This window comes from Jaculus jaculus, chromosome 10 (assembly GCF_020740685.1).
Source record: "Jaculus jaculus isolate mJacJac1 chromosome 10, mJacJac1.mat.Y.cur, whole genome shotgun sequence".
Lineage (NCBI taxonomy): Eukaryota > Metazoa > Chordata > Mammalia > Rodentia > Dipodidae > Jaculus > Jaculus jaculus.
This window is the reverse complement of record NC_059111.1, coordinates 3,800,579-3,826,586: the sequence shown is the minus strand read 5'-3', so window position 1 is coordinate 3,826,586 and position 26,008 is coordinate 3,800,579. Positions and strand designations below refer to the sequence as shown.

Here is a 26,008-nt window from a genome sequence, read left to right as displayed (position 1 = left end):
ACGGAAGCCCTCAGATGTCAGCACAGTGGGTCTGGGTGCGTGGCATGTAGGCACCTGTCATGTTTTCATGTCTTGTTCTGAGTTACCTGCATAAAACAGCTTGAAAGTTCTTGTTTGTAAGCTCCCTCTAGTGTTTTCATAAGGATCACAATTAGAGAATGAATTACTAATATGTCACTTGGATCAGTGATTTTCAGGTTGTGTGTACATCAATAGCCTGGGGAGTTTATTAAAATGCAGATTCTGGTTCAGGAGGTTTGGGGTGTTGCCTGAAGCATGTGTATTTCTAATAGGCTCACAGATTGTACCAATGTCATTGCCTTCCAAACATACTGTACTTAGGTATTTAGTGTTTAGTGAGTCCCTGAAACGCCATTGTAGTGAACAATTGATGGGTATACAAGCAGAAACTTTGTAGAAAGAAGCTTCTCTTGGTTCCTGGTTAGTGGCTCACCCTCTTGCCTCAGAGGGAAACCAGAGATGCACCTATGGCAAGTAATGAGATGACTGCTAAGACTTTGACATGCACTTAGACATTCAAGCTAGTATTTATTTGATTAAGATCATATTATGGTAAAGAGGTTATTTGGCTAGGCATGGTGGCACACGCCTTTAATCCCAGCACTCGGGAGGCAGAGGTGGGAGGATCGCCATGAGTTCAAGGCCACCCTGAGACTACATAGTGAATTCCAGGTCAGCCTGAGCTAGAGTGAGACCCTACCTCGAAAAACTGAAAAAATAAAATAAAGAGGTTATTTGGATCAAGAAAAATTCAAGACCAAGGTGGTCTACTTCCCTTATACAAGGACTTTAGTGTAACTGTTAGAGAATTCTGACATTGATTTTTAAATTTTTAAAACATTAAAAAAAATTTTATTTGAAGAAGAGAGACTATCAGAAAAAGAGTATAAACACACCAGGGCCTTCTGCAGCTGCAAACAAACTCTAGATGGATGCACCGCATTGTGTGTCTGGCCTTACCTGGGTACTAAAGAATCAAACCTTGGCTGGCAGGCTTTGCAAGCAAGTGCCTTGAACTGCTAAGCCATCTTCCCAGCTGCAGGGAATACTGACTTTGAAATTTTCAGGGTTAGAGCTGGGAACATAGCTCAGTTGGTGGAGTGCTTACCTCACCTAGCATGTGTAAAGCTCCGGGTCTGATCCTCAGCCCAGCACACTGGGTGTGGTGGTGCATGCCCGTCACCTCAGCATGTGGGGAGTGGAAGCAGGAGGATCGGGAGTTCAAGGTCATCATCAGCTGCATTGGGAGTTTGAGTCCAGACTGGGCTATAGGAGACCCTGTCTCACATAAAAAGAAAAGCTAGGATTATGTTATAATTTTACTTAAGAACTTAAAAATACTGGTCTAGGGCTGGAGAGATGGCTTAGCAGTTGAGGTACTTGCCTGCAAAGCCTAAAAATCCAGGTTCAATTCCCCACTACCCACTTAAGCCAGACATACAAGATAGTGCGTGTGTCTGGAGTTCGTTTGCAGTGGCTGGAGGCCCTGGTGCAACCATTCTGTCTCTTTCTCTGTCTCTCTCTCTCGAATAAATAAAATATGTTTTTTAAAGATGCTGGTCTACAGGGCATGGAATTTTACTTAAGTCTCTGAATTTATTTGTTTTAATTATGAATCGTGTTATTTTTAAAATATTTCAATGTATTTGCAGGCAATGAGAGATTGAAGAGAGACGGAGTGAGTGGGTGCACCAGAGTCTCTAGCTGCTACAAATGGACTCCAGATGCATGACCACTTTGTGCATCTGGCTCAATGATTAAAGGCACTTGCTTGCAAAGTCAGCTGGCCAGGGTTTGATTCCCCAGTACCCATGTAAAGGCAGATGCAAAAAGTGGCACATGCATCTGGAATTTATTTGCAGGGGCTAGAGGCCCTGGCATGTCCGTTCATTCATAACTCTCTCTCTCCGTGCAATAAATAAAATGAGACTTAAGTGTTATATTGCATTACATGATGAACTGGGCTGCTATATAATTAGTGCCAAGTCATGAGTTCTCCTTTTGATATCTTACAGGAGAACATTAGAGATCATGTTTCATACCCTCATCATGCTACATAAAGCCATACATTACTTTTCAAATATAAGCCGGCATTTAAAAATCTAAGCAACTGTTCTTATGTTGATGCAACTTTAAAACTTCTTTTGTGGTTGTTTTGTACCCTTTGTGGATGCTCATGGCTTAGCCTAATCTTAAGGTAGCTCATAAGACATTCTAGGTCAAAAATGAGAAAATATCAAGGCCACCCTGAAACTACAGAGTGAATTCCAGGTCAGCCTGGGCTAGAGACTGAGGCCCTTCCTTGAAAAAAAAAAAAAAAAGCAAAAAATGAAATTTTTAAAAAGTGAGAAGAGAGAGAGGCTGTGGAGATAGATGGCTTGGCAGTTAAAGGTTCTTGCTTGCAAAGCCCACTGGTCAGAGTTCAATTCCCAGTTTCCATGTAAAGCCAAATGCACAAAGTGGCACGTGCATCTGAGGCCCTGTCACACACATTCTCTCACTCTCTCCTTGCAAATAAAAAAATCCTAGGAACACATAAATTCTCCAGACTTGAGCAGAGAGGAAGAAGAGCTGAAGCCAACAGGTGATCTTCTTGAAGATTATGCCCTCAGTGAAGGACTTTTTGGCTAGCTCGCTGCTGTGCCCTTGCCACCTAGAACAGAGACTAGCTCAGAATTGATCTTCAGTAAGAGAGTAAATTGATGAATTACTGCAGGGTCTTGGTAGGTGAGGCTGACGCAACAACCTGGCACAGACACATCACCACGCTAGGATACTTACGTGGTGACTGTCATGGTCATGATGCATGGGGAGCCACTCTACACTTCCTTTTCAGGGAAGAATGGCACTGTTAGATGATGACCTTGTCCCTGGGGTGTGTGCCAGTGGTATATTATGATTGTGACTCAAGGATTAGTTTCCACAGTAGAGTCTGATTCATAGCCTACATACTCTGCTAACCAGTACCATAAACACATGTCTGGGTAGAGGCTCGCATCAGACTTTCTGCAGGGAGGACTCAGTGGACGAGGACTTTGATTTAAACAAGGTGGACCGCTGGACTGGCTTCATTCATCCATGTTTAATAAGATGACTTCCAAACTTGATCTGAGGCTGGGCTCCCCAGGTCGTTGTTGGAGTTTCAGTGCCCGTTTAAGCTGAGAATGCCCTTTGCTTTGGTACCAGGGCTGAACTCTCCTCAGGAGCCACAGAGTTTAATGGAAACTCAAGTCGTCTTCAAAGCAAATGAGTTCAACAAGCACTTATCAGAAATATAATATGTGCCTGCCATAAGTGGCAAAAATTATCCTGGGATATGAAGACCTTATAAATGAGATGAGAAGACAGCATAATTGGCAGACAACAATCAGAGAAAAGAAGTGCCACAGCATGTAATGACCTCCATATGCAAGCAGTCAGACACCTAAACTTTGAGGCATGGCACTGCCTAGATCATTTTAATTTGCATGTGATCACGGAAACACATGTGCCCAATTTTCTTTCATCTTCTCTATCTTCCTCGAATTCCTATTAATCCAAGTATGCAATTCTTTTATCCATCCAATAGTTGATTTTACTCTTCTGTTTCTTTACCCCTTTATTATGTTTTCTGAAAAATCCCTCCCAAATTTTCCTTTCTCTTTAATTTTAAATTCATGGCTACTTTTGATCATTTTTTTTGTATGTGATGTGTGTGCATATATACACATGTGTGTGGAGGCCACGAGCTGACATCAGGTGTCTTCCTCCATCACTCTGCTTTCTTTACTGAGGCAGAGTCTCACTTGAATCATGAGCTCGGTAACTTGACTAGTTCACCCAGCCAGCTTGACCCAATGACTGACCCTCTGCCTCCCAAGTGCTGGGATTACAGGTGGGTCACCATGGCCACAGGCACTTAGGTGGGTGCTGGGGGTCCAGACTCTAGCCTTCATGCCTGCCCACTGAGCACTCTTCACTGAGCCACCTTTGCAACCTGGCTATTCTTTTTAACTTTTTATTGACAACCTCCATACATATAAACATTGTACCTTGATCATTATCCCCCGCTCACCACCCTCCTTTGTCCTCCTCCCCTAACCCCCTCAACTAAATCCCTTCTTTCCAACTGATCTCTCTTCTATTTTGATGGCATCATTATTTTTTTCTCCTACTCTGCAGATTTTGTGTAGGTAGCACCATCCGCTGTGAGGTCATTAACGCAGCAGCCACCTTGTGTTTGGAAGACTCACAGCATTCACAGCAAAGACTCCTCCCCTTCCTTTGGCTCTTGCTCTCTTCCCACCACCTCTTCCACAGCAGCCCCTGAGCCTCGGAGGGGCTGATAGAGATGTCTCAGTGCTGAACACTCCACTATCTCTTCTCAGCACTTTAATGAGTTTTGAGTCTCCCCAATGGTCACTGCCATCTGAAAAAGAGAAGCTTCTCTAACCAAAAAGGGAGAGTAACATTAACATAAGGACAGAAATATTTAGAAGGCAGTTTGGTGGGCATGGCAAATCCATTTAGCCAAACACCATTAGCAGGTGCAACCTAGTTATTTTTAATTTTTAAAGTTCTTGTTTTTTATTTGTTTGGTTGGGTTTTATTATTGTTTTGAGGCAGAATCTTGCTATGTAGCCCAAGCTGGACCTGAACTTGCCATAATCCTCCTGGCTCTGCCTCCCAAGTGCAGGATTGCAAGCATGCCTGACCTTGTACTCTTAAATCACCGTTACCCTAACACCTGCTTGTTCTGTAAGCCTGGCTACAGCCTCATGTCTCATATATGCTAGGACAGAGAGTTTCTGATTTAAGTTTTGTCCTGGGTACTGCATTGCCTGGGCTTCTATCTGACCTTTTAACTGTTGTCAGTTCCTTTTGACTGGACATTCTCCTCCAGCTGCCTGTAACCCATGTTTGAGGGTGAGTCACTGAAGCTGGTTGTAGGTGGGCTTCACTGATGGAAGACCACCACCTGTCACTATTGAGTCTTTCTTCCGAGGTCACTGTCTCCAGAGAAGAAACTTCCAGTGACTGCCCCGTCATGTTTTATAGCCGTAATTAGTGACAGACTGGAAATGAAGGTGATTTCTTTTCACAGGTTGTACAACTGAGTTACCTCAGGGTAAACCATGTCTTAAAAGTGGTATTTATTGGTCTGTAGAGACGGCTTAGTGGTTAAGGTGCTTGCCTGCAAAGGCAAACGTCTGAGGTTCAGTTCCCCAGGACCCACGGAAGCCAGATGCACAAGGGGGCGCATGCATCTGCAGTTCCTTTGTAGCTGTTAGGGGCCCTGCTGTGCCCATTCTCTTACCTTCTCTCTCTCTCTCAAATAAATAAATAAATAAATAAAAATTTTAAAAAGCAGACTTAGGGCTGCAGAGATGGCTTAGCGATTAAGCACTTGCCTGTGAAGCCTAAGGACCCCAGTTCGAGGCTTGGTTCCCCAGGACCCATTAGCCAGATGCACAAGGGGGCGCATGCATCTGGAGTTCGTCTGCAGTGGCTGGAGGTCCTGGCATGCCCATTCTCTCTCTCTGTCTCTCTCTCTGCCTCTTTCTCTCTCTGTCTGTAGCTCTCAAATAAATAAAAATAAAAAAAAATTTTAAGCAAACTTATAAGTATTATTTTGAGTTCTTAAGGTGTTAATGATGGTTGATTTGCAGTAAAAGATGACTGATTTTCATATACATTGTCTAACATACTTTGGGTATATTCTAGAAGCATATCTACTCCTACAGTAGTTAAGTCAAACATTCCTTACAATTAGAAAAAAGTGGTTTCCTTAACATGGTTATCAGCCTGTGTGTGTGTGGAATGGGTGGGGTATGTGTACAGGCATGTGCAGATGCATGTGCCCTGTGCACTCTGGAGACCAGAGGAGAACGTCGGCATTCCTCCACTGCTCATGCACATGCTTCCTTGAGGCGGGGGTGGGGGTGGGGGGGGTGGAGGCTCTTCACGGATTCTAGAGCTTGCCGTTTCATGAGCCCCAGCAATTCTCCGGATTCTGTTCCCTGCAGTAGTCATGTTACAGACCTGTGGAGCCAAGCCTATCTATTTACGTAGGTGCTGGGGAGCCAGACGCAGGTGGCCTCAGGCCCTCATGTTTGCATAGGGTGTGCTCTTACCTGCTGAGCCATCTCTCCAATTCCATTACCTACCTTTTGCATTCTCGACAATACACTTAAGTATAAACATGCTGTCACTCATAGGAAAGGACCATCCTATTAAATTGTGTTTGAACCCAGTATGGTGGCTCACACCTGTAATCCCAGCACTTGAGAGGCAGACACATGAGGTTGTTCACAAGTTTGAGGCCAGCCTGGTCTATGGATGTAGCCAGTAAGACCATAGTAAGACCCTGTCTCAATTAAAAAAAAAAAAAATTCAGGGTCTGAAGGAATGACTCAGCGATTACAGTGCTTGCCTGCAAAGCTTAACAACCCATGTTTGATTCCCCAGAACCCATGTAAAGCTAGATGCAGAAAGGGATGCATGCATCTACAGTTCGTTTGCAGTGGCTAGAGGCCCTGGCATGCCTGTTTACTCTCATTCTCTCTCTGTCTCTCTTTGCAAATAAGTAAATTAATTTTGAAAAATTTAAAAAGAATTCAAAAGAACAAAAGTATTTGAGAATAGAATGAGGTGGAAGAAATTACCAGAATGGCCTCCTAGTGCAGTTTGCTATTGGGTGCTACCATTATTGCCACTTAAAATCTCTCCTGTGATTGTTTTTTTTTGTTTGTTTTTTCGAGGTAGGGTCTCACTCTAGCCCAGGCTGACCTGAAACTCACTATGGAGTCTCAGGGTGGCCTGGAACTCATGGCAGTCCTCCTACCTCTGCCTCCCGAGTGCTGGGATTAAAGGCATGCACCACCATGCCCGGTTCTCCTATGATTTTTAACAAAGGTATAGAATTACTTTGGTTTTTTTCCTGATCAGTTTTATTGGTCACATACTGTACACCCTTCCTCCTCTAACACCGTCTGTACATTTCATCCTTGTGCACCTAACACCTACTGCAAACTGCCTGCATCATTATAAATTACCTGTTCATTTTCCAAAATTTTACACATCTTATTATGGAAAAGTTCAAATAGACACAAAAGTAGAAAGAGGGCTGGAGAGATAGCTTGCCTGTGAAGCCAAAAGACCCAGGTTCGATTCCCCAGTACCCATGCAAGCCAAATGCACAAGGTGTGCATGTGTCTGGAGTTCGTTAGAGGACCTGGTGTGCCCAGTTTCTCTCTCTCTCTTAATCTCTTTCTCCAATAAATACATAAATAAACTCTTTTAAGGCTGTCATGTGTGCTAGGAATGTGGCTTAGTGGGCAAAGTGCTTGCTGTGCCAGCAGAAAGGCCTGAGTTGAGACCACCGTTGCCCATGTGACCTGCGGGGTGTGGTGTGGCACCGCTCTACTCTCATCACTAATGGAGACAGGGCCAGAAGCAGAACCTGGCTGTAACCCTCAGAGCACGCCTCCCAGTGACCTACAGCCAGGCCTCGTCTGGTAAAAGGCTCCACATCTTCCCAAAACAGTGCTCCTGGCCAGGAACAAGATGTTCAAACACCTGAGCCTGCAGGAAACATTTCACATTCAAAATACACCCGGAAGTAAAACTGTTTATCTTTGTTACAGTCCTCTGTACCTTGCCTGTAGAGATACTTAAGACCAAGAGATAAATTCCAAATTATTAACGACTTTTTAGAGATTAAAATGGAACATCATAATTTACCATCTTTGTTTCAGGTTTTTCACTTGTTTGTAAAAACTAGCTATTTAGGGACTGGGATGGTGGCTCAGTATTTCAGAGCACCTGCCACACAGGCATGAGAGCCTGATTGACCATGAGTTCAATCCCTGATTCCCAGTAAGCAGCTGTGAATGGCTACGCATGCTTACAGCTTCAGGCTTGTGGTAGACAGAGATTAGCCAGTTTGAAAAAAAGAACCCTGGGTTAAATGGAAGACACCATCTCAAAGAAACACAGAAGAGCAAAACAGGAGTACACCCAGACATTCTCCTCTGGCCTACATGGCTTGTGCACCGGACATGCACATCACACACATGCATGCATGGCGCACACGTCTATCCCCCATCCCCCCCCCCCCCGCCAAAAAAGAAAAACCCAAGCTGTTTATACTCAGCAAAGCATTCTATGATGTGGAGGGCATGGACCAGCAAGGATGCAGCAGTCGTTTGGGCACGATGCAGGAATCAGCACTGTGGCAGGAGATGCCCCTGACTTCTCAGACACGGGTTTCTCTGAGTCCTGCTCACCCGCTTTAGAAAGGTCTGAATGAGTGCAGTGACCTACCCCACTCCTTCAGTCTGCCTACCTTTTTCATCCTGGCCTTGAATGCCACTTTCTGCCACCAGCAAGACCCTGATAACGCACGGGCTCCAGACTGGCTAAGGGAAGACCCGGCCTTGCTTCGTGGCCCGACTGTGGCTTGGGGTGTCGGGTGGTTTACTGGTTTTCCTATCCTGGGGGCTGAGTTGAGTTTTCTTCTCTATGAAAGATAATCCATCCGCTGGTCTAGGTTCTCATTTAAACTGCAGAAATGATGTCCAGGGAAACTAGCTTCTTTACAAGTTTACCCTTCCTTTCCCCTAGGAGAGGAAAAAAAAAACCAGTATCATTATTTTAGGGGATTAATCAAGAATTTAATAATAAAATATGAACACTTTTTTCTAAAAGGGAGAACCTTATCCCTCTTATCAGTTACATGGATAGTTAACTTTATGTATTTACTTAAGGGGGGGGGGTTCTGGAGAGTTAGCATAGTGGTTAAGGCATTTGCCTGCAAAGCCAAAGTATCCCGGTTTGACTCTCCAGAACCCACGTAAGCCAGATTCACAAGGAGGCGCATGCATCTGGAGTTTGTTTGCAACTGGTATGCCCATTCTCTCTCTCTCTCTCTCAAACAAACAAATAAATAAATACATAAAACATATTTATAAGAGAGAGAGGGAGAAAGGCACACAGAGAGGGAAAGAGAATAGTGCTTCAGGGGCTCTAACCACTGCAAGCAGACTCCAGATTCACAAGCCACCTTGTACATCTGGCTTTATGAGGGTACTGGGGAATTGAACTTGGGTCCTTAGCCTTTGCAGGCACACCTTAACCACTGAGCATCTCTCCAGCTCAGCTAGTTAACTTTTCAAAAATTTATTTATTCATTTTGTGTGTGTGTGTGTGTGTGTGTGTACGCTCCAGGGTCCCTTGCTGCTACAAACAAACTCCAGGCCCATTTGCCATTTTGTGCATCTGGCTTTACATGAGTGCTGAGGAATTGAACCCAGGCTAGGATGCTTTGCAATCAAGCACCTTTACCCACTGAGCCACCTCCCCAGCCCATAGCTAGTTAGCTGGATAAATTGTAACTTTATACATGTAGTCTTATTATTATGTTCCTTTATTCAGAAATAGAAATTGGGGCTTGGGAGATGGCTCAGTGGTTAAGGTGCTTGCCTGTAAAATCTAACAATCCGACTTTGATTCCCCAGTACCCACATAAAGTCAGATGCACAAAGTGGTGCATGAGTCTGGAGTTTGTTTGCAACAGCTGGAGGCCCTTGTGCACCCATTCATATCCCCTATCCCAGGCGTGGTGGCTCACGCCTTTAATCCCAGCATTTGGGAGGCAGAGGTAGGAGGATCATTCTGAGTTCAAGACCAGCTTGAGACTACATAGTGAATTCCAGGTCAGCCTGGGCTAGAGTGAAAACCTACCTCAAAAAAACCAAAAAAGAAAACAACAAGAAGAAATAGAAACGTGGGGCTGGACATTTAGGTGAGAGAGAATGTGCCAAGTAGGCACAACGCCTGATTTTGATCACACAGCTACAAAGACACAATTGAAATAGGAAGCAATGGGATAACCCTCCCTTTTTTGAGAGAAGGGAGTTGGGATAAATGCAAACTTGTTTTCTCATTGTCATTTATTTTAGACACATACAATACACACTGCTTCTAATAGTATTTTGGGATTGAAGAAATAGTTTAGCGGTTAAGGCACTTGCCTCCAAAGCCAAAGCACTGGGGTTTGATTCCCAGGACCCATATAAACCACATGCACAGAGGGGCGTATGCATCTGGAGTTTGTTTGCAGTGCCTGAAGGTCCTGGCACATCCATTCTCTCTCTCTATATATCTGTCTTTCTTTCCACCCCCCCCTTAAAAAACCAAAGTTTAAAAAATTGTTGGACTTATTAAACATTTTAAAATATTTTTTTCTTTTTTTATAAAGATTTTTAAAAATATTTATTTATTTGTGAGAGAGAGAATGGGCATCCAGAGTCTCCAACCACTGCAAATGAAATCCAGAGGCTTGCACCACCCTGTGCTTGTGGCTTACATGGGTACTGGGGAATTGAACCTTAGACTTCGCAGGCAAGTGCCTTAACTGCTAAGCCATATCTCCAGCCCTTAAACACATTTGACAGAGGGAGAGGTGCACCAGGGCCTCTTGCCACTGCAAAAAAAACAAACAAACTCCAGATGCATATGCTACTTTGTACATCTGGGTTTATGTGGTTACTGGGGAATTGAACCCATGGCAGTCTTTGCAAGCCAGTGCCTTTAACCACTCCAGCCCCTGATTCCATTCTTTATGATCTCTGAGATATCTCTTTACCTTTTGGCCTAATTTAAACAGCATGCTTTACAAGGGCTTGAATGTATTTGTAGTTATAGGTTTATTTACTTTCCTTTTTACTGCCTGCTCTAGTTCTGTTTTAGAACTCATCCATACAGAGGATCACGACATTGGATTTAGGGACTCTTATGTAAAGACTGAAGTTACAGTGTTCAGATATTCATTCAGGGCTGGGGAGATGGCTTAGCAGTTTAAGGTACTTGCTTACAAAGCCTGCTGGTCCAGTTTCAGTTCCACAGTACCCTCATAAAGCCAGATGCACAAAGTGGCACTTGCATCTGGATTTTGTTTGCAGCAGCAGCAGCAGATCCTAGTGCACCCATATACTTATACATAGCATCTGTCTGTCTATCTATCTATCATCTATGCTCATAAATAAATAAATAAATAAAATGGTCTGGGTGTTATGACACACGCCTTTAATCCCAGTACTTGGGAGGCAGAGGTAGGTGGATCACTGTGACTTAGAGGCCAGGCCAGCCTGGACTAGAGTGAGACCCTACCTTGAAAAAAAAAAAGTTTTTTAAGCCGGGCATGGTGGTGCACGCCTTTAATCCCAGCACTTGGGAGGCAGAGGTAGGAGGATCAATGTGAGTTCAAGGCCACCCTGAGACGACATAGTGAATGCCAGGTCAGCCTGGGCTAGAGTGAGACCCTACCACAAAAAAAACAAACAAAGTTTTTTTTTTTTTTTTAAAAAAGATACTAATGCAAGCCAGGTGTGGTGGTACACACCTATACTATACTTAGGAAGCTGAGGAAGGAAGCCATGAGTTCAAGGCTAGCCTGGGCTACATAGTGAATTTGAGGCCAGTGAGGGCCATATGAGACACTTCTCAAAAAATGAAAAAACAAAAAATAATGATGCAGATGTAAGCCTTTTGATCTTTAATCTTTTGTCTTGTTTTTGGAAATCGGTAACTTAAGTTCATATTGGCTTTTGGTTCACCTAGAAAATTCTTTTTTGCAACATTCAGTTATTATTATATAAGATAAAAATTATTGGGGAGGGAAGATTGCTCAGTGGTTAAAGGCACTTGATCCACAAACCTGTCAACTGTAGTTCAAATTTCATCTCCCGTGTGGCACACACGTCTGTAATCCCAACATGCCTATGGCAATGTGAGGCAGAGCCAGGAGAATCCCGAAGCTAGCAAAACCACAAAAGAAGCCAGTCTTAAATCAGGTGGAAGGAGGACCAGTGAACACCCTGAGGTTGTCCTGTGACCTCCATGTGTGTGCCTTACACTCACATATCACACACACATATACACATACACACATACATGTATATGGAACTCAAAATGGTAAACATAAATTGTTGATTGTGGTATCATTTGTAATGCAAAAAATTAGAATCAGTCTAAGTGCCTGTTAGCAGGACATGAGTTAAATAAAGGTTGGCATTCCATTGCAGTGATGTAGCATCCAGCCAGTTGAAACCACTAGTACCGGACAAGGTCTTAGAAATAATGAAAGAGCAGGGTGTGGTGGCACACACCTTTAACCCCAGTATTCAGGAGACCAAAGTAAGAAGATCACCATGAGTTTGAGGCCACCCTGAGACTACACAGTGAGTTCCAGGTCGGCCTGGGCTGGAGCGAGACCCTGCTTCAAAAAAAAAAAAAAAAAAAAAAACGGTGCTGATATGGGGGGGGGATAGCACAGTTTATTGTCTATACTTACGGAAGCTGTCAAAAAAAAGTAGGAGGGCTGGAGAGATGGCGTAGCGGTTAAGCGCTTGCCTGTGAAGCCTAAGGACCCCGTTTCGAGGCTCGCTTCCCCAGGTCCCACGTTAGCCAGATGCACAAGGGGGCGCACGTGTCTGGAGTTCGTTTGCAGAGGCTAGAAGCCCTGGCGCGCCCATTCTCTCTCTCTCTCCCTCTATCTGTCTTTCTCTCTGTGTCTGTCGCTCTCAAATAAATAAATAAAAAATGAACAAAAAAAAAGTAGGAAAAATGATATCTAAGTCTGAAAACTGAAATACTATGCACTATTCTATGTTGCATTTTTATGGATAAAAGCCTGGCTTGAGACAAAAGTTAGAAACCTTGGCTGTACTGTGGGGCTTTTGGCATGAAGAAATGACATTTCCCACAATGCTTTGCTTTACATAGTAGATTTATTCCAGGGAATTATTTGTGACTGAGTTAGTGGGATTATTTCTGTCTGTGCTGGGTGTCAAGTCCAGTGGTTTGCACTCACTGGGCGCTCTACTTCAGAGCTGTCTATTTGGCGCTTGAGACAAGGGTCTCACTATGGGGCTTACACTGACTTCGAACTCACTGAGTAGCCATTTCTCATCTAGCTTAAACCTTGTGATTTTGCTGCCTCTACCTCCCAAATACTGGGGTTACAGGCACGTGCCTTCACAGTCCTTTTCAAGCAAAGGATTCCTCCAAACTGTGGTGTTTCGGAATACCAATTTTATTACATTTGATTCCCTGAGGGTGTAATGGAGCTACCATTCATGTTTCTTGAAGTTAGGAACAGGTGATTTTCCTAAAGTTAGAACATGTATAATTCTCATTGAGGTTTTAAAAAAACTGGGTCATTCCCTGTTCATATTCTTAGGAAATGGAGACTCTTATCACTAAACTTGCAAAGAGTTATTTTCTAACCAGACTTCCTGCTACAGATGGTGCCGTTCACAGTCACCTGGTTTTGAGAATTCTTTCTTGTGTTTTCAGGCCTTCTTAAGCAACCTACACTTGATCAGAGGCAGATTTGCTTTTGCTATAAGCTGTGTCCATTTAAACACAGGAAGTGACTGCTGGGGTGTACTGCTCCATCCTCAGAACCTGGCTCGGGGCTGGCAAGGGAGTGTGGATGAGCTCACGGGCTCCCTTGACTCTCGGTGGGAGTTTAAAGCTGTTATTTTCCCTTTGTAAATGGAAAAGAGGGCCTCTAATTGTCTTGTATCTATAGCAACCATATGTCCCAGACAGTCCAGGAGACTTCACCTTCTTCCATACATATAGCCTTTTAGTTTGGAAAACTTGTTCATACTAATAATACGAGAAATACAGCTCTTGGCAATTTTATTTTAGATAGAAGTTAAGCAACTTGATTCTGATGGTTTGCTTTAAGGAAGGAAGATAATGTAGTACAAGAAATATTTAAAATGTGTTTTTAAACACCAGAGATACTTCATACAAGTAGTTCTCTCTTTGTAGGGGTTTCTGTACTGTAGTTATGTTATAAAACTACCAGCAAGGCTGGGTGTGGTGGTGCACACCTTTAATCCCAGCACTTGGGAGGCAGAGGATCACCGTGAGTTCAAGGCCACCCTAAGATTTCAGAGTGAATTCCAGGTCAGCCTGAGCTAAAGTAAGACCCTTTCTCAAAAACAAACAAACAAACAAACAAATAAAAATCCCACCAGCAAACAAGAAAAGAGCAAAAAACCAGAAGGAGGCTGGAGAGATGGCTCAGTGATTAAAGGCACTTGCTTGCAAAGCCTGATGGCCTGGGTTCATTTCCCCAGTACCCACGTAAAGCCATATGCATTAAGTAGCATATGTGTCTGAAATATTTGTTTTCAGTGGCAGGAGGCCGTAGCATACCCATACTCATTCTCTGCCTCTCTAATAAATAAATATTTTTTAAAAAACAGGTTTTCCAGGTAGGTGCAAAAAATTTTCTTTCTATCCCAAAATGTCCAGGTACTATGTATGCAATTGAGACCAGAGCTTCCTTTAGGAGAACATAGGCACAATGAGTCTATGAGAAGGTATTTAGCATACTGGTCTTTGGGGAACTTCAAACAAAACCACATGCATGCCACTTCACACCCACCAGGAGGAATATTACCAAAAGACAGGTGAGTGTTGGCCAGGATGGAGGAAATTGGAACCCTCACTGAGCAGACAAACATGTCAGCTGGTGCATCTACTTTGGAAGCACTTTGGCAGGTCTGTGAAATGCTGAGCAGAATTAACATGTGACCCAGCTCCTAAGTCTTCACCCAGGAGAAAGAAAAACACAGAACTTGTGCTCAGCTGGTTATGATGGTACACACTTGTTACCTTGCCACGCAGAGGAATTGGCAAGAGAATGAGGAGTTCAGAGCCATCCTTAGCTATATAGTGAGTTTGAGGCCACCCTGGGATACATGAGACCCTACCTCAAAAAATAACTAGGGACTGGAAAGGTGGTTCATCAGTTAAAGGCGCTTGCTTGCAAAGCCTGGTTGCCCAGGTTCAATTCCCTGGTACCACATAAAACCGGTGCACAGAGTGGCTCATGTGTCTCGAGTTCTTCTGCAATAGCAGGGCCCAGGTAAGTATACTCCCTTTTTCTATCCACCTCTTTTCCTCTCTCTTTCTGTAATAAAAAAATGACAATATAAGAATAAGTAACTGGCCCAAACTTGTACTTGAGTGTTCACCACAGCCCAGTACTGAAAGCAGCCCTGGCTGGCAGGCTTTGCAAGGCAACATCTTTAACCACTGAGCCATCTCCTCGGCTCCTTTATTCACAATAGTAGTTTACGTTTCGCTGCTGAGTTTCCCCATCTGCTCATTTATTATGACCTTGTTTCCTTTAAAGTCTTTGCACATTATTACTGCTCTTATTTCCCTGTCTGCTTAGTACAAAGTCTAGGCTGTCTTGTGGTTGGTTTGTGTGGACTACTTTTTGTATAGCTGTCATGGCATATTCTGTTTTGTTTCACATCTAGCAATTTTTCTTGTGTCTGGTACATCATGAAGACGGTGAATTTTGTCCTATTTCCTTTAAGGTGTTGATTGGTCTCCCCTTGGGGACTTTGACAGCGATCTGTGTCAACCCTCCCCTCGCACCTCTTACTGGGACAGTTCAGTTCAGGATCTACTCAGGATCTGTGTGGTTTATGCAGAGATCTGGAGGGTTTTGCGTTCCTTCCTTCTGGGATTTTATCTCTCGCTTCCCAGTTACGTTGTGAACTCAGAGCAGCACGGTGCAGCGCCCGGCTCCAGGTCTGAGCGTGTCAGTGCAGCCCGGGTGGCGAGCCCGTGAGCATGAGCGCAGCTGGCCGGCTCCCTTCCGCGGGCCCAGACCCTCTGTTTCTTCTTTGCTTTGATCACTCTCTTGCCTTGAAGTAGTTGTTTTTATATTTTGCCTAATATTATATTTGTCTGCAGAACTGAATGACTATTTGTGCTCAGCCATGACCAGAAAGTGTGTCACATTATTGATTTGTCCACTAGTGCTGTGTACAAAATCTTGGGTTTTTTTTGTTTTTTGGTTTTTTTTTTTGGTGAATGGTGGTGGTATGTTATCAAAGCCTTACAATGAGATCAAGCACATTAGTGAGGTTACTCTTCTTTTTTTCTTTTCTAGACAAGAGATGATTTCCTAGGTCAAGTGGATGTCCCTCTTTATCCTTTGCCGGTGAGTAGAGGTGTCCCTGCTTTTGTCTCTTCAGGTTCATGCCTTAGCATGAATGTTTTGTGTGTAAAATGTATTATCATTTCTCAGGCATGTTTTCTGGAAATTCATCTCAGTTTCACTTTTCTCTGTAAGATTTTCATAAGTGAACTTAGCCAAGCTAAGAAGCAGAGCCACCGAGGCTAGTGAGCATGGTAGCCGTGGTTGAAGGAAGCGCAGTGAGGAGGCGCTGGGCCGCTGGGCCGGGAGGGGCCAGGCGTCAGAGGATCAGAGCCGCAGTGGAGTAGAAGCGTGGAGCACAGGGCCTCTGCACGGGCCCAGCTGTGGGGAGGGCAGTCAGCAGTCGCGCGCAAGAAACTCCAGGGTAAAACACTGCTGACCACGTGAGTGACGTGGAAGTTGAAGAGGAAAAAAGCAAAAATATGGATGATACAGGTGGGCCTTGGAAGGTAAGGGTCTGCCTAGAGTAGCAAAGGAAAAGACTATTTTTATGTTTATTTAATTAATTTATTTATTTACAAGGAGAGAGAGAATGGGCATGCCAGGGCCTCCAACCACTGCAAACAAAGCCCAGATACATGCATCACTTTGTGCATTTGGCTTTACTGGGGACTGGAACCCAGGTGATTAGGCATTTCAGGCAAATGCCTTAACTGCTGAGCCACCTCTCCAGCCTGCTTAGTATTATCATTATAATAAATTTATTCTGTGGCTGGGGGGATGGCACAGCAGTTAAAGGTGCTTGCTTGCAAAGCCTGCTAGTCCAGGGTTCAATTTCCAAGCCACCTAGGAAAGCCTGGTACAAAAACTGCAAAAAAAAAAAAAGTAAAAGCACATGGTTTACACACACAAATAAATTCAATTTAAAAAATTTTTTAATTTCCGTATAAAAAGGGGGAAAATGAAAGTTTAGGTTGGGCAGTTGATAGAGACATAGGTAGGGAAAGGGACAGATGGTTGGCGGCTATCAATATCCAGGCAGTATCAGGACCTGCACTTGGTGGACTGTCCACATCAGCGAGACAAGAGGACCAAGTGTACAGCCTTAGTCAACATGGCTGGACCAGAGGAAAGACAGAAGACAGACAAGGAGAATGGTTAAGAGGCCGAGAAAATCATGTCATAGGAAATTGGTTATGGTGGCCCATGCCTGTCACCACAGCACTTAGGAGGCTGAAACAGGAGGACAGCAAGTATGAGGCCTGTCTGGACTACATAGCAAGTACCTGCTTCCAAATAAATTAAAATAAAGAAGAAAAGAGTTGTAAAGCCCAAGGAATATTTAATGCAAAATAGTAGAAAAGTCACAATAAAAAACAAAGAGTGACAGAACGTCCACAATAAAGGGGATTTCTTTCCTGTGTCAGTTATTTGAGGTTACGCCCTGGCTCTCTGCAGTGTTTAGAGGTTGTAAGCTTTCAACGATATATTCAAGCCAGTCTTGCTTTCTAGGCTGGTGACTCCCTGTTCTAGAATTGCCTCTGGGCTCTAGCCAAGCCTAACTGATGCTGCACACACTCCGCTAGCCTTTGGGTGCCAGCGCTCTCAGCCTCAGTGCACTTCACTGGTGCCCTGTTGGGTGCCAGCACCCTCAGCGCCCTACGCTGGTGCCCTGTTGGGTGCCAGCGCCCTCAGCGCCCTACGCTGGTATCCTGTTGGGTCCCAGCGCCCTACACTTATTCTGCTGGTTGTCTTCCATCTGGCTTTTGCGCCCAGAACCCACCTGCTCGGTGGTTCTTGAGTCTAAGACTGAATTGGGCAGGAACCTGAAGGGATCATCAAATTACCAAGTATAACTACTTAACAAATTAAAACAACTTTGTTTCTCACTCTTCACTTATGTCTGGTAGAAATTACCCAACCAAGAGCAGCTTGTGACATAAAAAGAGGTTTACTTTGGCTTACAGGCTCAAGGGGAAGCTCCATGATGGCAGGAAAAATGATGGCATGGGCAGAGGGTGGACATCACCACTGGCCAACATCAGATGGACAACAGGAACAGGAAAGTGTGCCAAACACCAGCAAGGGGAAACTGTCTATATATAAAACATCCATAAGCCTGCCTCCAACAATAGACTGCCTTCAGGAGGCGTTAATTCCCAAATCTCCATCATCTGGGAACCCAGCATTCAGAACACCTAAGTTTATGGTGGACATCTGAATCAAACGACATTCCATCCCTGGCCCCACAAACTGTTAACCATCCATGATATAAAATGCAATGCATTCAGTCCAACTTTCAAAGTCCCCATAGTTTTTATCAATTCCAATGATGTTCACACATCCCCATAATCCAAATCCGTAATTTTAACTGAGCCATGATACCAAAAAATAACCTCAAAAAACCATAATGGCCCAGAATAAACAGTCACACTGCAAAAGATGGCATTGGGCATAGCAAAGAAATAGTCAACCAGTACAAGATTTAAACAGGGCAAACATCAAACTCTGTAGCTTCAAGCCCAACAACTCTAACTAGTAACGAGTCTCTAAGTCTGATAATTCTAACCAGCAACAAGTCTGTGGAATTCCAGTTCCACCCCCGACTCTCAGTACCACTTTACTGTTGCAGTCAGGTTCGTATTGCTGGTAGAAACCATCCAACCAAGTGCAGCTTGTGGGAGAAAAGAGGTTTATTTTGGCTTACAGGCTTAAGGGGGAAGCTCCATGATGTCAGGTAAAACGATGGCATGAGCAGAGGGTGGACATCACCCCCTGACCAACATCAGGTGGACAACAGGAACAGGAGAGTATGCCAAACACTGGCAAGGGGAAACTGGCTAAACATGAAATACCCATAAGCCTGCCCCCAATAATATACTGCCTCCAGGAGGCCTTAATTTTCAACTGCCATCAGCTGGGGAGACTAGCATTCATAACACCTAAGTTTATGGGGGACACCTGAATCAAACCAGCACACCTTAGGTCACAGTTCATGAGTTTTCTTGAGAGGTACAGAACCTGGTGATATATATATATAGATATGCCTTCAAACCCCTCCCCTGTTTTATTCTAGACAGAAAACCCGAGAATGGAGAGACCATATACATTTAAGGACTTTGTTCTTCATCCGAGAAGGTCAGTAAATGTAAAATGACAGCATATTCTATTTCTTATTTCTTTGTTAAAACTTATAGTAGCCTCCTTGAAAATCCTGGGCTCAAGCCCTTATAACTAAATTATAGATATATCACATTATTTTCTTTCTGAAAACTTTATTGTTATTTATGATTTAAAAGTACTATAGAAGGCTGGAGAGATGGCTTAGTAGTTAAGCGCTTGCCTGCGAAAGCAAAGAACCCAGGTTCAATTCCCCAGGACCCATATAAGCTAGATTACACAAGGTAGCACATATGTATAGCATTTTTTTGCAGTGGCTGGAGGCCCTGTCGTGCCCATTCTGTCTCTATCTGCCTATTCTTTCTCTCCTTCTCTTTCTCTCAAATAAATAAATAATGTATATTTTTAAATGTACTATCGAGCCCTGTATGAACACTGAGAACAATGTCCTAATGATACAGGAAACTGCTCTCACCCTTTTCGGAAAGATTTCTCCCCCTGATATTTATCAGACAGTGGGCTCAACTTGTCACTATTTTCTATTTTCCTTCTCTTTTTGTTTCAGGTGAGTATGCGTGTAGGTATCCTTGTGGGGACACGTGGGAATGTGTGCCTGTGAAGGCGGGAGGTTCATCCTCCGTCTTTCTCCTCTTTATGTTACTGAGGCAGTGTCTCTCACTTGAGTCCAGAGCTCACCAGTTTGGCTCATCTGGCCAGCAGGCCTGCCCCAGGGATCCCTGTCTCTACCTCCCCCCGCGGGGGTTACGGACGGGCGGCCGCGTCCACCTGGGGCGCCGTGGGCCTGAGCGCCGGTCCCGTGCTTGTGCAGCGCCCTGCCCTGTCCCAGCGCGGGCGTCCTGCTCCACACTGTGCTGCAGCAAACATCTACCTACATTTTACATAACTTAATTTTGCACAGTATTTTAGAAGATCCTCATATTTAGAGAAAATAACATAAATGGAGAATGGAATTTAAAAACAAATAGCTTGCCCATAACTCCATTTTCCTAGACTGAACTACATGCTTTTTTGGCAAAATTTTATAACTTATGTCATAAATAAAATTCCTTTTGATTTCTGGTGCCACATGGTCAAGTAAAATCTAGTCAAAATGTGTGAAGATTTTCTGTGAAAGGGTCAAAGGACATCTGGAAAAATAACAGAACTTCTCTTGCTTAAACTGGAAAATGCATTTGAAAACTATATTATTGAAACTTAGTATTTTTTTCAATTAAAATGACTTCTTTTTTGTTTTGTGTTTTTATTATGAATGTACTTTGTATGGATGCATCATGTGTAGGTACCATCATTTCCCTCCTCCCTGCCCCACTCCACTGCGGGCCCTCAGTGGGGTTGCTGGTGCTCCCTGTGGGGTTGTGGGTTATGAGCTGGGGAGCAGCTGTCAGTCATTGGGGTAAAATGACTTCTTTTAATCACTCTTTGTAATACAGATACTAAAACAAAGGGGACAGTGCTCTGGACTGTGTTAATATTTATTCCCTATAAGAGCTGTCACATATATAATTCCTGTGGTAGTCCAAATTATAGGTCTTTTCTTCCTTTAATTTTGGACTGGCTGACCATCTACATACCAAAAATAACTAAACGAATATTTGTTTCTTCTATTTGATAAGTAGCCTGCTTTTCAGCTTAATGGAAGCTTTGCAATATTTTTTCATTAAAAAATAAAAATGACTGGTATCTTCCATCAGCATTGACTATGCTGCAAGTACAAAGACAGTGTCATCCAGGTAGAGAATGTGCTGCATTCCTACGTTCGCTTGAGCCTTGCTAAGTCCAAACCCACACACGAGCTGAGTTACTGGCTGAAAAGATGAAACACAACTATAGGAAAAAATTTCAACAGAGCATTATCTGAGCACATTTTCTGTATCACTCATCTAAAGTCATGAGTCACGATACCACATGCCCTTAACCAAGGAGACAGGGCACATTGGTGGCCTTGGAAACCAGAATGGGCCTTTGTGCTGAGCACCTAGGAAAGGAGCAGCACTGAGTGGGCTAAATCCACGAGAAGGCAGCTAAGAAGTTAGAAGGAGCCAGTCATGATGGCACACACCTTTAATCCCAGCACTTGGGAGGCTGATGAGGAGGATCATGGTGGGTTCGAGACCAGCTGGAGACTACATAGTAAATTCTAGTTCAGCCTGGGCTAGAGCAATACCTTCCCACAAAGAAAGAAAAAAAAAAAAAAAAAAAAGCTTACAGGAGACATGGGATGGGAAGCAGGTGATTTCTAAGATGGAATAAAAGGATTTGGGGGCTGGGGGTGTGGTTCTTGGGTAGAGTGCCTGCCTGGCGTGCACAAAGCCGAGTTCTGTCACCATTACTACGTAATCCAGGTGTGGTAGTACACACCTGTGATCCCAGCACTTGAGAGATGAGATAGGAGACCAAAAGCTCAAGGTCATCCTCAAGTGCATAAGGAGTTTGAGGCCAACCTGAGTCTACATGAGACCTTGTCTAAAAGTAAAATAATTAGCTGGGCATGGTGGCGCACACCTTTAATCCCAGCACTCGGGAGGCAGAGGTAGGAGGATCGCCATGAGTTCAAGGCCACCCTGAGACTCCATAGTGAATTTCAGGTCAGCCTGGGCTAGAGTGCGACCCTACCTCAAAAAAACCAAAAAAAAAAAAAAAAGTAAAATGATTAGTAAGCCTTATAGTTGAAGTTTATAAAGTTATATTTAAAAAAAATTAAAATGCTACTACAGAGGACAGTTGCCACTATTAGAAAAGGTAAGACAGTATGAAAATAAATTTTGTAGCCACGCCTGGTGGTACAGGCCTGTAAACTAAGTGCGCTGGAGAGTGAGACAGGAAGATTACAAGTTCAAGAGCCATCTGGGCTACAAAGTGAATTCAAGACCACTCTGAGAAACTTAGACCCTTTCTCAAAGTAAAAAGCAAAAGAGGGCTGGGGATATGGCTCAGTGGGAGAGCACTTGCCTAGCATGTGCACGGCTGCAGGTCTCATCCTCAGTACTACAGTAATAATGATAATAGTAATCAGAAATCTAGAATGTTTTTAAGAAAGTAGGTGAGGTAATTAAATGGCTGGCAGCCGTGAGCAGCTGTTGCAGCAATGACGGGCTTTCAGGCTGCTCTGGGCCTCGCCCTCATCTGAAACAGAAGACTATCCTGGTAGCCTGGGTTCCCTTCTTTATTCCAGAAATACTCTGTGGGCCCTAAACATGGGTCAGTCCCTACTTCTCTCACTCCCCACCTGTGAGCTCAGCCATTAGCATTCCCAAAAGCCCACTGAGCTTCTGTTACCTGGTTCTTCCCTGCTCTGCCACACCGCCAGATCCTTCCCAACCTTCTGGTCCCAACCAAAGGTTGCTCTCCAAAGTTCTCTCCGACCCTTTCCTTACATGGCCTTAGCATAACGATCATCTATGGTGTGTGTTTTCTTTCTCTTCACCACCCCCTGCCCCGTCTTTATCTGCATGGGAGCGTCCTTTGAATCTCCTCCAGGAGCTGGTAGGTGCTCAACAAATGAATGCTTTCTTCCTTGCAATTTTCTGAATAATTATTTTCTTTCCTACAGTTACAAATCAAGAGTGAAAGGTTATCTAAGATTAAAAATGACTTACTTACCTAAAACCAGTGGCTCGGAAGAAGATAACCCAGAGCAGGCTGAGGAACTAGAGGTGAGATCTTATAAATATCTGCGTAAACTCAGAAGACATCTAAGTTTTACTTTAGTTTTCTTTGAAGAAAAATAACATTAATAAATAAAACTAACATGTGCAATGAAAGTTAACTTTATTGAATATTTATTTGGCCCAAGTTTCATTAACAATTACTGTCCCTTATAAGGATATTTCAGTAGAATGAATATCCATTATTGATTTCTTTCTTAGAGGTTGGAGGACACAGTAGTTATAAATGAAAACATTTATTCTTATTATATTATTAGCTGTTTCTTTAACGGCTGAGCCGTCTCCCCAGCTCAAGAAACTCTTATAACATGTAATTCTTGTGGCTTTTTCTGGCATGCTTGTTTGAGGTAGGTAGAATTGCATGATTTTTGTAGGTGAGGGGATAGAAAATAAAAGTCTGTGAAGGTCATGGATAGAGGTCTGTGCATGTGGGGGTCCAGAGTCCACAGAGAGGAGATCAGAACAGAATGCAGGTCAGAGACAGACTCTACTGCTAGCTGGCCACATGACCCTGTGTGAGGAGCCCCGCTCTGAATTTTAGGGTCTTCATTGGCAGAGTGGCAGGTTGTACCAGATGATCTGCGCGTAGGAAAACTCAGTTTGAAAAGAAGACAAAACCCCTTGTTCTTGGGGTTCTCTCTCTCTCTCTCTTTTTTTCTTTTGGTTTTTCGAGGTAGGGTCTCAATCTAGCCCAGGCTGATCTGGAATTCAGTATGTAATCTCAGGGTGGGTGGCCTCGAACTCACAGCAACCCAACTACCTCTGCCTCCCGAGTGCTGGGATTAAAGGCGTGCACCACCATGCCCGGCTTCTTGGGATTCTCTTGAAGGCACATTCCATCAAAAGGTAACATCGGGGCTGGAGAGATGACTTAGCAGTTAAGGCGCATGCCTGAAAGTCTAAGGCCCAAGTTTGTTTCTCCAGGTCCCACATAAGCCAGATGCATATGGTGGCACATGTGTCTGAGTTTGTTTGCATTGGCTAGTGGCCCTGGTGTGCCCATTTTCCCTCTCCCTCTCTCTCTCACCCTCTGTCTGTCTCTAATAAATAAATAAATAAAAGTAAATCTTTACAAAAAAAAAGATAATGTCGTTTGTCTAGTGACACTTATTGAAAGCACACAGCATATGTGACCCAATCATTTTGGAAGGTTTTCTTGTTCTTTCTCTTCTCAATTATCTTCTCTTTGGTAGAGGGTCTGCTTTGGTCTCCATAAGAACCGAGAAACCCAAGTTTTGGGTTTAGATGTCCAAGAAGGATGCTTTAGGGCAGAAAATTTATAACAGCTTTCTGGGGACCTTTTTTTTTTCCAAGGTACGGTCTCAATCTAGCCCAGGCTGACCTGGAATTCACTATGTAGTCTCAGGATGGTCTTGAACTCATGGTGATCCTCCTACCTCTGCCTCCCGAGTGCTAGGATTAAAGGTGTACGCCACCACACCCAGTCTCTGGGAAACTTTTGAATGTGCTGTGATATTGCTTTGTAGGCGAATCGTGAATAGAAGGAAAGAGGTTTTTTGTTTTTTTCTTCAACTCGTAAAATTTAAGTAACCTCGAGTTTAGTGATGAAAGAGTTTTTTTTATTTTCCTATAAGTGCTTATCTATTTGTTCACCTTTTTTTCTCATTTGTTTTTATCCATTTTTATATAATAGTTCCTAAGTTTTTAAGAGATTTATAGGACAGAAGTTGTTACAGCTAAGAATTTTTTTGTTTATTTATTTGAGAGCGACAGAGATAGAAAGAGGCAGAGAGAGAGAGAGAATGGGCGCACCAGGGCTTTCAGCCACTGCAAATGAACTCCAGACGCGTGCGCTCCCTTCTGCATCTGGCTAACGTGGGTCCTGGGGAATTGAGCCTGGAACGGGGGTCCTTAGGCTTCACAGGCAAGCGCTTAACCGCTAAGTCATCTCTCCAGCCCACCACTAAGAATTTTTTAATGTCGTTTTCACAAGTCCTTAGTTTTCATTGATTCTCCCTTCCACTCCTCCGTCCACATATCCCTGGCACCCCTTCCACTTACATGTCACATATGTTCCTTGACCTACCACCTCCCCAAATCCACTTTCTTAAAGTGGGGCTTTTTTTTTTTTAATGGTAATTTGATCATAACCTCCTCCATTACCACCTTCCCCGCTCCGTTCCACTGAGCCCCTCTCTTTTCCATAATCCTTTTTGTTGTTGTTGTTGTCTAGTTTTTGGTGTTTTTTGAGGTGAGGTCTCACCGTAGCCCAGGCCGACTTGGAATTCACTAGGTAGTTTAAGGGTGGCCTCAAACTCACAGTGATGGATCTTCCTACCTCTGCCTCCCAAGTGCTGGTATTCAAGGCATGTGCCACCATGCCTGGCCTTCTACTTTAATGTCCTATTCTTTTGCCCCCCGCCCCAGCATCTGTGTAGACTGCTGGAGGGCTTAGTCCTGTGCAGGTCTCACGGGTGTCACAACATCCATCGTGAGATCACGAATGCACCAGGCAGGTCACTAGACCGAAATTTATGTGCCTGGCATTTTGGCGTGCAGGCTATCTTGCATAGTGAAATTTTGTTTGAAACGAAATGTCTGATGAAAAGGGGGAAAAAAGGCCTTTATTTAGTAACTTTAAAAAGTTAGCAGCATTGCATTATTGAGTAACCTGCTCCAAGTTTCTGGCCACACACATCACAGGTTCTTCATTCAGAGCTCGGTTCTGCGGAGAAAGCAGCTTCGCCTCAATCTCTGGTCTCATGTCTCATGTTTGAGTCCCCTCCAAGCGCACCTTGTAATTTCAGGAGATGTAAGCACCTCGTTTATTTACAAAAGGCTCTAGGAATTCAAACACATGAGTGTTTATTTATCTTCTGTGAAGCTAAAGACCAGAGAAGTCTTGCGTGATCTTTGACATCTAGTTTGTGACTAAATACATAAAATTCTACTGTTTGGAGAAAACAATTACAATTTTGAAAAGAGACATTCAGCTTTGAGAGTTTACATGCCTTAGGAAAGTGTGGTTGTAACAGGTAATTATGTAACCTTTGATTTTTGTAGCCTGTGTCTCTTTAGGGCTAGCTGTGTGGGTTTTACCAGAGAAACATAATGCTTGTTTGTCTAAGCTCTGTTCGCTTGCTTTCTGACCCCCTTAGATTATAGGTATTTGCATATTAGCTTTGATACTGGTAATTGAGATGAATTTTATTCCTAGGGAGGAATTCTGAGAAGTTAAAATTCCATTAATTTTTTTTTATTT

At 43.6% G+C, this 26,008-nt stretch overlaps 1 protein-coding gene across 6 annotated transcripts in view; it reads left to right on the top strand.

Annotated features, from left to right (window-relative positions):
• Window positions 1-26,008, top strand: part of Nedd4 (NEDD4 E3 ubiquitin protein ligase) — a 121,699-nt gene that overhangs the window by 52,178 nt on the left and 43,513 nt on the right. For all 6 annotated transcript variants that reach the window (XM_045161033.1, XM_045161034.1, XM_045161030.1 and 3 more), the window contains 3 exons: window positions 15,992-16,042; window positions 19,056-19,117; window positions 22,671-22,773. In XM_045161033.1, coding sequence (XP_045016968.1) covers window positions 15,992-16,042; window positions 19,056-19,117; window positions 22,671-22,773 — 216 coding nt within the window. The remainder of the gene's footprint in view (window positions 1-15,991; window positions 16,043-19,055; window positions 19,118-22,670; window positions 22,774-26,008) is intronic.